The sequence below is a fragment of the Furipterus horrens genome, unplaced genomic scaffold (genome assembly GCF_987537825.1).
Source record: "Furipterus horrens unplaced genomic scaffold, mFurHor1.1.pri manual_scaffold_1, whole genome shotgun sequence".
In the NCBI taxonomy this organism is placed as follows: Eukaryota; Metazoa; Chordata; class Mammalia; order Chiroptera; family Furipteridae; genus Furipterus; species Furipterus horrens.
Genome location: NW_028327171.1, coordinates 40,899,273 through 40,911,706, shown reverse-complemented (window position 1 = coordinate 40,911,706; position 12,434 = coordinate 40,899,273). Strand labels below are relative to the sequence as shown.

Sequence of the window (12,434 nt, the reverse complement as noted above, 5' to 3'; positions counted from 1 at the left end):
ATGTGACTAATAGTACCTACTCTCATAAAGTTGTTGTGAAGATTAAAAGAGATAACAGAAGTAAATCAATTAGAGGAGTAATTAGTATATGGCAAAAGCTCAAGTGCTAGATAGTGATTTTGAAAACTTTTCAAATGGATTCTTCAAAATTCTACTCTATTTTTTATTATAAATAAAACAAGACTTAATTAACAACAAGGTGGTATAAAAATTCTATTTTTAATGAGCCAATCTAAGTATAAAACTTTATCAGTATAATAAGTTCTATTTATTCTAGTCTCTTTGCTTGATTATGAATGAAGTTAAAAATATATATGGTCCACTTAAATAGAGAAGATGTTTAAAATGGGGGAACTTAGCAACATGCACGGAGAAGAAATACTATGGGATTTGATAAGTCCACAGTAAATGTAACTAGGGTTTTGTTTTGTTTTTAATTACTTCTAAATTTTTAGACTTGCTCAGAGTTAATGGGAAATATTCTACACACTTTTTAAGAGATTTATGTCCTATGAATGCAGTTGTTTATAGTACTATGAGAATAAAACATGTTGCTTCTTCTCAAGTACACACACACACACACACACACACACACACACACACACACACATTCCAGATACATTCCTTATTATTAGGCAATGGTTTTATAGACATAGTTCAAATTGAATCTGAGTTTGGGAGATAATTGGTAACATTTATGAAGAAATCATAAAGTAATTTAGCATATGGGTAATACAGATTTGGAACAATCACTTAATCTCAGTATGAATTTTTAAAATCTACTTTTCTTCCTAATAGCTCCATTTTCTTTTATCCTTATTTTTTTGTAAATACAGAAATGTTTAAAAGTTTACTTAAATATTTATACTACTACCATAGGGACTTTATCTTTTAGACTTGAGTATTCTTCAAAAAAAGATAATCAAATATAAGTGCTTTTTAAATTGCTTCTTTAATTCAATAAAATTTTGACATTTTAATCTTATATAATTAAATAAGTTTACCTTTCACTTTTATAAAGCTAGTTTACTTTTTGGTTTTGAAGCAAGAAGAACAAATCTACCCAGTATCATTTGGGGTTTTTGCTTGGGGCTTGTTGAACTCTTCAGATTGTTGGTTTTATAGTTTTCATCAAATTTGGAAAAATTTTGCCTATTCTTTACTCAAATACTATTTTGTTGTTCCTTGCACAACCACACCACTCAACCTGTGACAGGCATGCAGAAGGAGTGGGAAATAAAAGTTTTGTTGTTCTAAAAAAATTTTTTTTTAAATCTTGTGGTTGTTTGTTGCCACAGCATAAGTTTCAATCTGAATGACATACTTTCTGACCTAATGATTCAAGTAGGGGGAGAAACTATTTCCCTTCCTCCAGGGAGAGAAGGTTACTACTATCTCTTTGAACTTTACCTAAACTCTAGAACCGTGGCCACATCTACCAAATTAATTACAAGATCAAAACTTTTTTCGAATCTCCTAGAATTCAGTCTAAATTCATTATGAAATTTACTTCTGGATGATTCACTAGTTAGATCCATTGCTACTTTACAAAATCCCTCTTTAATCTTTAATATCAATTTTATTTCTCTTAAAATATTACTGTTATATTTAGGGGTAGACTCTTATCCCAAATGATTCTATACAGAGAGGCAAAGAAATGGCGGGATAGCAAGCTGTTGGATTATACCTCCTTCAATTTCATCATTATATCTAGGCAGTGACAATTTAAAATGTTCCCAAGAACTCTCCCTCCTCCTTCATAATTGATTCATTTGAATGTCGTATTTATCTTGGGAGTAATGTGCAGAAAATAGCCTCAGAGTGGTCTGGTTCTGGACGTGTTTGCCAACTCTCAGTTCTCAGTGTACATGATAATGGAGATAAGAACAGAACAAAAATGCAAGCTTTATGAATCAAATGTGGGGCAGTTATCAGTACAAAACTGTAACCACAGTTTGTTCTCTCTTCGATACAATGGGAACAGAGAATTAGAAAAACCCTACAGATAAAATTTTACACAGAATCAGTAAAGTGATCCTGTAATTTGACAGAAAGTCCTTATGTAAACAATGGTTCTTTATATGACTTGTATAAAACTAATGATGTAAACTATACTACTTTTATTGATTACATTGCTAAACACTAATATGACTTTTGAAGATAGAAATCCATATATTTCCTTACCTGGGATTGGAACAAGGTACTCTTTGAGTGTTCACATTATCACACAAGGGTTCTCCGCCATGGTAGATACCTGTTCGAACATAAATCTAAAAAAGAAAAAAAAAAAAAAAAGGAAGAAAAGAAAATAGTATGTGTATGCAAACACACACACACACACACACACACATATATATATATATATATATATAGAATATACACATGCACACATACAGGGTGGGCAAATTTATGTTTATAATTGTATGAGTGGAAAATAATACAATAATTAGTAAATAATAATACAAGAATAAATTGTTTTGCATATTCACAACTGTAAACCTACTTTTGTCCCACACTATACATACTAGATAGAACCAACATTAAATAATATCAAAATAGTATAACCAATAGGAATCAAGAGAATTTATTAGAAATTTCTGTTCAGATATAGCTTTTCGGTTCTCCTTTTCTTCACATGTATAAGTTAATACTGATGCAGATTCTCCACCAAGGTTTGTTGCAGTTTTCAGGGGAACATCAGGCTAGTAAAAATCAATACAGGCCCACCTTTAGGACAGGTATGGGATTCAGAGTTTTTCATATTTTAGAAAATTGGTACATATACTAAACATTACTTAATACTATTAGAAGTTAGAACACCATAAATATATTACTATTTCTGCAACAAAACACAGAATACTTATAGTAGTGGGATAAATAAAAATACTAAAAAACTTTTCTTCAGGTTGGGTCAGGTTTTGCTGCAAAATAAATTCTGTAAACTTTTGGTTTTAGAAGTTAGAATTATAAACATTAGAACTATTAGAATGTTAGAATTAGGGATATTAGAATTACAGACAACGGATACTAAACTGTGTAATAGCTGAGGTCAACAGGTGGTTTTCTAGCCATCTGAAAACATACTGCAGGTCAACAGATAATTATTTAGTTCAACAAAAAATTTATATAAAGTAATTTATATCAGAGAATAAGCATCAAATGGCTTTACCTTGTCAATGTCTCGAATATTTACATTTACATAGGTTGCACAAAGAATTTTTATTCTGACTGCACTATTTATAACCCAAAGGGATTTTGTAGAAGTTTCTCCATTCATATATGGTGTAGCGGTGGAGATGCGTCTGGAATAAGATGGCATTGTAAAAGAGTCCATTGGCAGTTGAGAGTAAAGGCTTTCCTTAGCCATCAGCATCAAATTGGGCATTCTCCCAAGCATTATACAGCTTCTTATATACTGTGAAGGATTAAGGGAGAAGGGGGAAGCCATATTTTAATAAGGTTTTTTATTTTCAAAGCAACATGTAAGAGTATTATGAGAGAATTTACACACAAATATGCAAAGGTGATTAAAAAATCAAACCTTATAGACTACATTTCTTAGCAGTTGCTATATTTAACATTTAAAATACTAACATTTGGGAGTTAGGCTATTGCGCAGGATCAATCAAGCCCCTATTGAAATATAAATTGTATAAAAGAAAAAAAATACCAAAAAGAAACTCAGCTTTTGACACTATAATTCTACCCTTAACTGTGAGGGAAAAAAAGAAAAAAAAAGGAAAACAAGAATCATAGGCTACACTCATTATGAAAACACTGAACTTGTTAAAGGAAAAGCAACATCATTTAGTGAGCTTCTATCATTTTATCTATTAAGACATATTGATGTCCAAAACAAGGGTTGCTGTCCCCTTGCTCTTCTGTCACAATATTTCTTGAGAAACATTTGTTTTGTTAAATATTAAAACAAAACCAAAAAAAAAAAAACAACAATGAGAAGAGACTGATAAAAATATAGGATATATTTTTAAAATATATTAAAACACATTGGTTTGAACTATGAAGTGGTAGTTCAGTGTAAATGCTACTGTATACATATTATAATAGCCAATTTTTTTTTACCATATATCTACTACACTGTAAGCCATCTGAAGGCCAGACCATGTCTTGCTTGGTCTTATAAATCAGTACTTAGCATATGCTTGGTACAAGTATGGTTGGTTCTCATAGGTATTTATTTAATGAACAGAAATAGAGTAGGGTAATAGTAATAGTATATTTTAATTAACAGCAAATCATGGATTGTTTTTGGAAATGTTTAATTACTGTTAGTGCCATTGCCCAGGGGGAGATAAACACTATGAAATACCCAATATTTTGTTAATAGTGTAACTGCCACATGTTTTTATGTTTGCTTGTCTTTTTGACAAGGGGAACATATATGTTATTGCTTACACTGCATATTCAAATATAATAAACCTCTTTTTTTAAAAAAAGAAAGGCATATGGATAGCCTTATGTGAAAATTTCATATTATTTAAAATTTCTACTGGCCAATAAAAATATTTCCACTATAGAACTGGAGCTATCTAAAAAGCACATGATGCACTTTTTGCATGTAGAATACCTGAAACACTGTATCTTACCTCATAGAACAATTAAACAGTCACCAAATCAAATGTCTGTATCTGAATAATTATATAACTATTGTTAAAATTGCAAAAATATTAATCAACTTACCCACACATATACTGTCAGATACACAAATATTCATTACATAAAATTTAAAGGAAGAATAGCATCTGCTCTTTCAAATTAAATTTGTCATCAATTTCTCAGATTAAGTAATTATTGTATAAAAATATAAATTTATGAATGTTATTTAATATTATTTTTCAGAAAGTATGTTCTAAAAGTAATGCAATTATTTTCTAAATTTAAAATTAATGTTTTCAAACTTGTTACTCACCTTATATTGACTCAGAGGATATTTTTCTAGGAAGTATTCATCACATCCACACACTTTTAAAATATATTTGCCCTGATATTCTAAAACACAAAGTTTTAGTTGTTCAGATGATAGCAACATACTTCGCGTTTTTTTCCTGATTGCTTCAGCAATTACTTGTTCTGGTACACAGTCATGGTTGATTTTCAGAGTATACTTCTGTTTGTCATTATTTGGAGAAACTATTACCCAAATCACCACAATTATTTGCCCTATAAGAAGAAAACATTATTAGATACAATGACCACATATACTTCATTTTTCAAGAGACAAATTTTAAAAAGTATGAACTACCATTACTCTAACCATAATCATAAATAACTTGTAATCAAATTAATTAAATAAAAGTAAATCTTCAAATCTAATAGGGCTACCTGACCATGCCAAAATCTCTACTGGGTCACAAGTAACTGAGACCAATATAATTCCATTCTAAACTGCACAGAATACTTCATGGATACAACCTTCGTGAAGAGTGTCTCATGACGGTGTACCAAAGGTTCAAAAGTGGAAGAGTTTTTGTTAACTATGGGAAAAAATTGTGGAGACTTAGAGGAAGACGCTAAATTAGAATGAGAAGAAAGATGGGGGAGGAGGGAAAATAAGATGGACTTTCTTATATTTTTCTTTTAAGGTCAATTAAGCCAAGGGACAAAAACATGATAAAATGATAAGATCAAAACAGTCAAAATGGTCTAGGTATTCACAGTATAATTCTCCCAACTATCTAGTAATGCTGGAAATTTTTCATAAAGAATGTTGGGGAAAAATGAAAAGTGTTCCATTTTTAAAAGTATGCTAGAATAGAAAAGAATTTCAAATAACTATGTTTTATTGTATTAAACTACTTTGAATAATATGGGTGAAATAGTAATACTTATTCCAATAGAACTTTATACTTAATAGTGTGTGAGTAAACCTATTCTATAACTTCAAATTAAAATCTTCACTTTGTTATCTTGAAAAATACAGATATTTATTTGATATATTTTCACTTCAGAAACATTAGTTTATATATTTTCATATTCACTTAATTCTAGAAATTGATATATTAAGTGTCAAAAGTCAACCTCATTATGATCAGATTTAATTACTGCATTTAACATTAAGAAATTTATTTTTCTTTATATGACAAAAGTTTTTCTAAAATTTCATAAAATGTTTCTATTTATACTTGTTTTTACTTGTAAGAAGAAAATCAGCTGTAATTCTACAGCAGTGAATTTCAAACTCAAAGTTATTCTGAGATAAACAATTCACCAAGGGATCAACACCATATGCACACAATTCATTTAATTAATAAATATTTATTGAGTGTACTTGGCACTCAACTATCTCGTCAGTATAAGCAGTATCTGACTTCAAGAAGGTTATCATCTAACTGGGATAACAAAGATGGTTTAAAAATATAGGCACAGATAGAGAAGCTTTACTACAGTAACCAACTATGGTAGACTGCAAATTTTCTTACCTTTATCTAATTTATTGTATATGTGCTTTGGCAGTTCTGGTGAAGATTCTACATTTGGAGGATAGACATACATTGCTCTACTATGAGGTGAATTAAGATCTCTAAGATCCACAGCTTCTTTACAAACATTCAGAATATTTCTTCGGAAGTCCTGTACTTCTGGATCTTTAACCATATCAAATTCACACACTGGCATGCCGATAGCAAAGCCTTAAAAATTATATAAAGAATATAATATTCTATTAAATACATAGTATAAACATGTTTCTTATAAATAGAAAACTTGGTAGATTTGGAAGATCACAGTAAAGAAGTTTCTCTGGGTTTAAAAATTTTTTTATGAATATATATGGTAAGAGTTGATAAGGTCTCAAATATTTTAAATAAAATACATTACACATAGCAATTTGGAGCAAAGGCACCAAATATCCATTATCAATTATTCTTTAAAGAATAATAAAATAAAACTGGAATATAACAAATCTAAGTCAACCATAGAAATGATACTTCTTAAAGAAACTTCACAGAAAAACACCAAGGTATTAAAAATAGTTCTTTAACTCAACAGTCAAAAAGTATTTAGATGTGTAACTATTTTGATTTCATAATCTATTTATTTAAGATTACAAAGGTAATTAATTTTTTTTAAACACAAATATTTCAGTGATGAGAAAATAAAATTTCATAGTTATTTGTATTTAGAATAGCATGGCAATGACATTTAGTTAAAAATTATATCATACCAATTTCTCGATTGAGGATCTTTTCTTCACGGTTGCCTACTGGCTCAATTACTTTTAAAAAGGGTTGAAAGAGCCGAAGATCACAAAGTCGTCTTGTTTCATCAAAAAATTCTTCCCTTTCTGCTTCTTGGGTGACACTTACGAAAATGTAAGAAGATTCATCTTGAAGAAGTTGATGGAGAGGGTACTTTCTTGCTTCTTTAAATAGTTCATGCTTTATAGTTATTAACGTAGCCTCACGGAGGCATTCTAAAGTCACTATCATTCCATTTGGTAGTAAACATTCTACTAGGATTCTTGGGGGCATCAAGTGGATGCCCCACAGTTCACCTGATGATGGTCTTGGAGGCATTGTTCCAATCCTTTACAAGTTTTACATATAAAACTACTTTAAGGAATTAGATGTGTTGCTGTCCCAAAGCAGAAATCTAAACCAAAGAAGGGAAAACATATGTTAAAAGAGAAACAACTACAGTAACAGATTTATGGCATTATTAAACGTAAAAAACTCATTTTCTGTAGTTTGAATTAATTAGGATAAGTAATAATAAGTCATCTTAAATATGTTGATGGAATTGCTCCAAGTTAGGTTGAAAGAACTGATTGCAAAGCAGAAATTAGAAAAATCACTTCTATTTAATTATATTTAATAAAGACATTTAGTAAAAACTTTTATTTGAATGAATTTTTAATATTCAGGTCTTACCAAGACAGAGCTGAGGCTATGGGAAGAATGAATATTAAGTTGCAATTGGAACCAAAATTTCCAATGCATATCACCTCTCTCATTTTCTTCTTTTATTGAGCAGAATATGGTCTGGAAAGGATCCTTTATCATGGGTCAACTGTTCTTGTTTTAAAGATGAGTAAAGGCTAGAGAAGTCAAGTCTTCTCCTTTTTCTACCCTACCTCCACCCTGTGGTAATGAGAAATTACATGGCTTAATCTTTTATTCTTTCTTAAATCAATCAATTTTTGTAATTTCCTTTTGTTTATTGATTATTATCTAAGTGATATCTTGGACCATACTGCTTTTAAAGTGTTAAGTTAGGAATATAGTTACTGTAATATAGTTTCATCAATGCACTTTCCTTGAGATTAAGATAAATTTACAATGATCTATCCACTTTATCAAATAACCTAGTCCTAATAGTTCTGATTGAAATGAGCTGCACATAAAGGGGATCCACTGACTCTTTGTCAGTAAATGTCCCAAACAACTGTGTTAAGCACTTGTAATACATTTTTAGAAATATTAATTAGTATTATGATTGGAAGCCTTCAGTTTTTAGATATCAACAATCTTGGGAGTTCTTTTGGAAGATACTGTCAAAACCCACAAAGCATAAATTTATTTCTTGTTGTTTATATTTATGTTTTCTTTTATTCAGTAAGCTAAACTGTAAAGGTACAAAAAAGGCAAAATGAGAGACATTAAAAAAATGAAAAAGAAATAAAAATTAAGCTAGAGAAATGAACCAAAAGGCCCAGATAACGTACTATATTTGATCCTCTACCAGGCACTGTGGACAATAGCTATAAATGACACTGTTTATTCACAAAAAATGTATTGGTGCTGTCCCTAGAAACATGTTAGATGCTGGGAATATCATGATAAGACGCACGGCCCTGGCCCTCGTAAGACAAAGTTAAGAGTGTGAAGATTATGTGTATGTTGGGTGGGGGGTAATTAAACTGATAGGTATAAAACAGAAAAAAATGCTCTCATGGAGAAGTGCCAGATTCTATAAAAGCTCATAGTTGTCACCCAACTCAACAGAAGTCTTCCACAGGAGGTAACATATAAACTGAATTTTTTAAGGACAAGCAGGGATTGAGCAAACCCAAAAAGAGGTCTCTGACTCCTCTATGTCACTACCCATCAACATCTAATCCATCAACAAATTCCGTTAATTCTATCTCCTAAATCTGTCTACACCCCTTCACTATCACTTTTAGTACCTTGGGTCAGGCCACTACTATTTCCTGACTGGAATGGTCTCCCTGCAACTAGCTTTGCTCCTACAATCCATTCGTCACCTCACACACAGCCAGTGTGGCCTAGAGAGAGCAACAGGGTCTACTTTCAGCAGCTTTTCTCTGCACCAGTTCTTAGCTGCAAACAAGTGTTTATGGTATGCTTCAGAGCTTTCACATATGAAAGAAGTGAGGAGTAGAAAAGCAGAAATTTCAACCTTCACCCCCACCTCTGGAAATATAGAAATTGGAAGACAATTAGAATAAAATTATTATTATTTCTTCCTTTTTATTGAATTTATTGGGGTAACATTGGGCAACAAAACTATACAGGTTTCAGGTCCACAATCCTACAACACATCATCTGTACATTGTATGTGTTTTTAATAATTAAAAATATTTTTATTCAAAATATAAGAGATCCACTAAAGTTATAGGATATAAAATATAGTTTTCCTTTTTTCTATACTTAATTTATTAAAGATTTTATTTACTTACTTTTAGAGAGAGGAGAAGGGAGGAAAAAAGAGAGGGAGAATGTGTGGTTGCCTCTTGAGCACCCTCAACTGGTGACCTGGCCTGCAACTCAGTCATGTGGCCTGATTGGGAATTGAACCAGCAACCATTTGGTTTGCAGGCTGGTGCTCAATCTACTAAGCCACACCAGCCAGGGCCTGTTTCATATATATATATATATATATATAATATATATATATTTTTAAGTATATTTTATTGATTTTGTTGTTACAGTAGTCCCAATTTTTTACCCCTTTGCTCCCCTCTGCCCAGTACCCCGCTTCCCTCCAGCAATCCCAACCCTGTTAGTTCATGTCCATGGGTCATGCATATAAGTTCTTTGGCTTCACCCTTTCCTATATTATTCTTAACTTCCCCCTGTCTATTTTGTACCAACCAATTATGCTTCTCAGTCGCTGCACCCTTTCCCCATTTCTCCCCCACCCCCCTTCCATCTGATAACCCTCCAAATGATCCTGTTCCTATTCTGGTTTGCTTAGTTGGATTTTGTTTCTATTTTTTAGATTCAGTTGTTGATAGTTGTGAGTTTATTGTCATTTCAGTGTTCATAGTTTTGATCTTCTTTTTCTTAAGTCCCTTTGACATTTCATATAATAATGGCTTGGTGATGATGAGCTCCTTCAGCTTCACCTTGTCTGGGAAGCACTTCATCTGCCCTTCCATTCCAAGTGATAGCCTTGCTGAATAGAGTAGTCCTGGTTGCAGGTTGCCTTTCATCACATTGAATTCTGTTTGCCAGTCCCTTCCTGCCTGCAAAGTGTCCCCTGAGAAATCAGCTGATAGTCCTATAGGCAGCCCCCTGTAGGCAACTCTCCGCCTCTCCCTTGCTGCCTCCAGGACTCTCTATCTTTCACCTTTGGCATCTCAATCATGATGCGTCCTGGTGTGGTCCCCTCCAGGTCCAGCTTGCCTGGGACCCTCCGTGCTTCCCGGACCTATATGTCCATCTCCTTCACAAAATTTGGGAAGTTTTCCTCATTTTTTTCAATTCTTGCTTCCTCATCCTGCACTGGTTGACTGTTCTTTTCTTCCTTATGTTCCAAATCATTGATTTGAACCCCAGTTTCCTTCCCTTTACCATTGCTTTTGTGTGGACTTTCCTTCGTTTCATTTAGCATAGCCTTCACTTCTTCTCTTATGTATTTGCCATACTCAGGCATATCTGTCAAGCCCGTGAGCATCTTTATCACCAGTGTTTTGAACTCTTCATCTGTTAGGTTGTCTATCTCCTCATCTGTTAGGTTGGCTAGCTCCTTGTCGCTTAGTTCTCCCATTGGAACCTTGATCTGTTTCCCCTTTTGGGCCATACTTCTCTGTCTCCTCATTCTGACAGGCTCCTGTGTTTGTTTGCCTCTGTGTCCCCAGTAGAGCTGTTGCTCCTACTATGTTGTAAGGGGCGGAGCCTTAGGGATTCCTCAGTACAGGGAGACCTGTTTCACCACATTGTGTCGCTGTATGTGGGGGAGAGGTCCGAGAGGGAACAATGCCACTTGCCCAGCACTCGCCCCTTTTCCAGGCATCTCTCCCACTTCCACACCAGGCTGGTGTCCCTCTAGCTGCTGCCCTGGCCGTCGTTCCCAGAGTGGGTGGGTCTGTGAATGTTCTAGGACTGTGGGGGCCCTTTAAACAAGCAGACTCTGCTGAGACCAGTAGTTTCTGCCTCCACCCCAACACCTACTGGTCTGCACAATTAGAAGCAAAGAGGCTTGATTTTTCCCTGGTGCTGGGACTGTGAGCTGCGAGGTCCGGTGAGGAGCTGGGAATGCTCCCCAAATGTCCCTCCTGACTTTTTAAAATGTGTGACTGCACTTTCCGCCGGCCCGCCACCGCTGCTGCTGTCGCTGCCACCACCACACCGTGTCCTCTCTGCCCCAGCTCCGCCCCTCCTACCTGTCTGGATGAGTATTTCTTCTTTATGTCTTTCTTTGCTGGACTTCCATGTAGTTTGATTTTCTGGAAATTCTGGTTGTTTCTAGTTTTGAGGTAGCTGTATTCCTTCTTAGTTGTGGAGGGAGACGCAGTGTGTCTGTCTACGCCTCCATCTTGGCCGGAAGTCCCTGTGTCCTATATTTTTAAAAGAAAATTCACTGACTAGTAAAAAAACCAGATGGATCAATCTGTGGGTATAATTTTAGAAGTGACTTAGGCTAAGCTTTTTAAAACATACAAAAAAAAAAAAAACCTGAGGAATGCAAGGGAAAATGCCAAATGACTACTTTTAAATGATGATCTGCCTGCCTAAAAAAGTTCAAATAAAAACCAAACCAAACCACAAGCCACACCAAAACAGCAGCTGTGTTTATAGTTTTCCTTGCTGAATGGCGCTAACAGGTCTATGTTATGGAATCATGGAAGCAATTATTTTACAGAATAAGTAATAACCCTCTAGAGTCTCATATTACCTAAGAATGAGCAAAAGAGAAGTCTAGTACAGTTGATATATCACTGATTCCAATCTTTATTATACTATCATATATTTATGGGCAATTAACAACCATGAAGAACTCAAGATACACTCTTCTCATAAGAGTATAAATGTGATCATAGCCATAAAACACTGGAGATTTTGGAAGGCAGGCACTGGTTTACATTATGGTATTCCTACACAGAAGAGAGAGGATGCTTATCTGTGTTCTTATGCCAGGCCTTATTCTGTACAAACCATTACCTCATTCACATGAACAGAAGTGTAGAAAAGGCAAAAGGAGCTGACATTTACTATTTAGTACACATAATG

General features: G+C 33.7%; 1 protein-coding gene across 1 annotated transcript in view; it reads right to left on the bottom strand.

Moving 5' to 3' along the window:
- Positions 1 to 12,434, bottom strand: part of PIK3CA (phosphatidylinositol-4,5-bisphosphate 3-kinase catalytic subunit alpha) — an 87,440-nt gene that overhangs the window by 22,738 nt on the left and 52,268 nt on the right. The window contains exons 2-6 of the mRNA XM_090274098.1: positions 7,184 to 7,611; positions 6,441 to 6,650; positions 4,931 to 5,181; positions 3,170 to 3,415; positions 2,185 to 2,270 (exon numbers count right to left, since the gene is read on the bottom strand). Of these exons, the coding sequence (XP_090130224.1) occupies positions 2,185 to 2,270; positions 3,170 to 3,415; positions 4,931 to 5,181; positions 6,441 to 6,650; positions 7,184 to 7,535 (1,145 nt within the window). The 5' untranslated portion in view covers positions 7,536 to 7,611. The remainder of the gene's footprint in view (positions 1 to 2,184; positions 2,271 to 3,169; positions 3,416 to 4,930; positions 5,182 to 6,440; positions 6,651 to 7,183; positions 7,612 to 12,434) is intronic.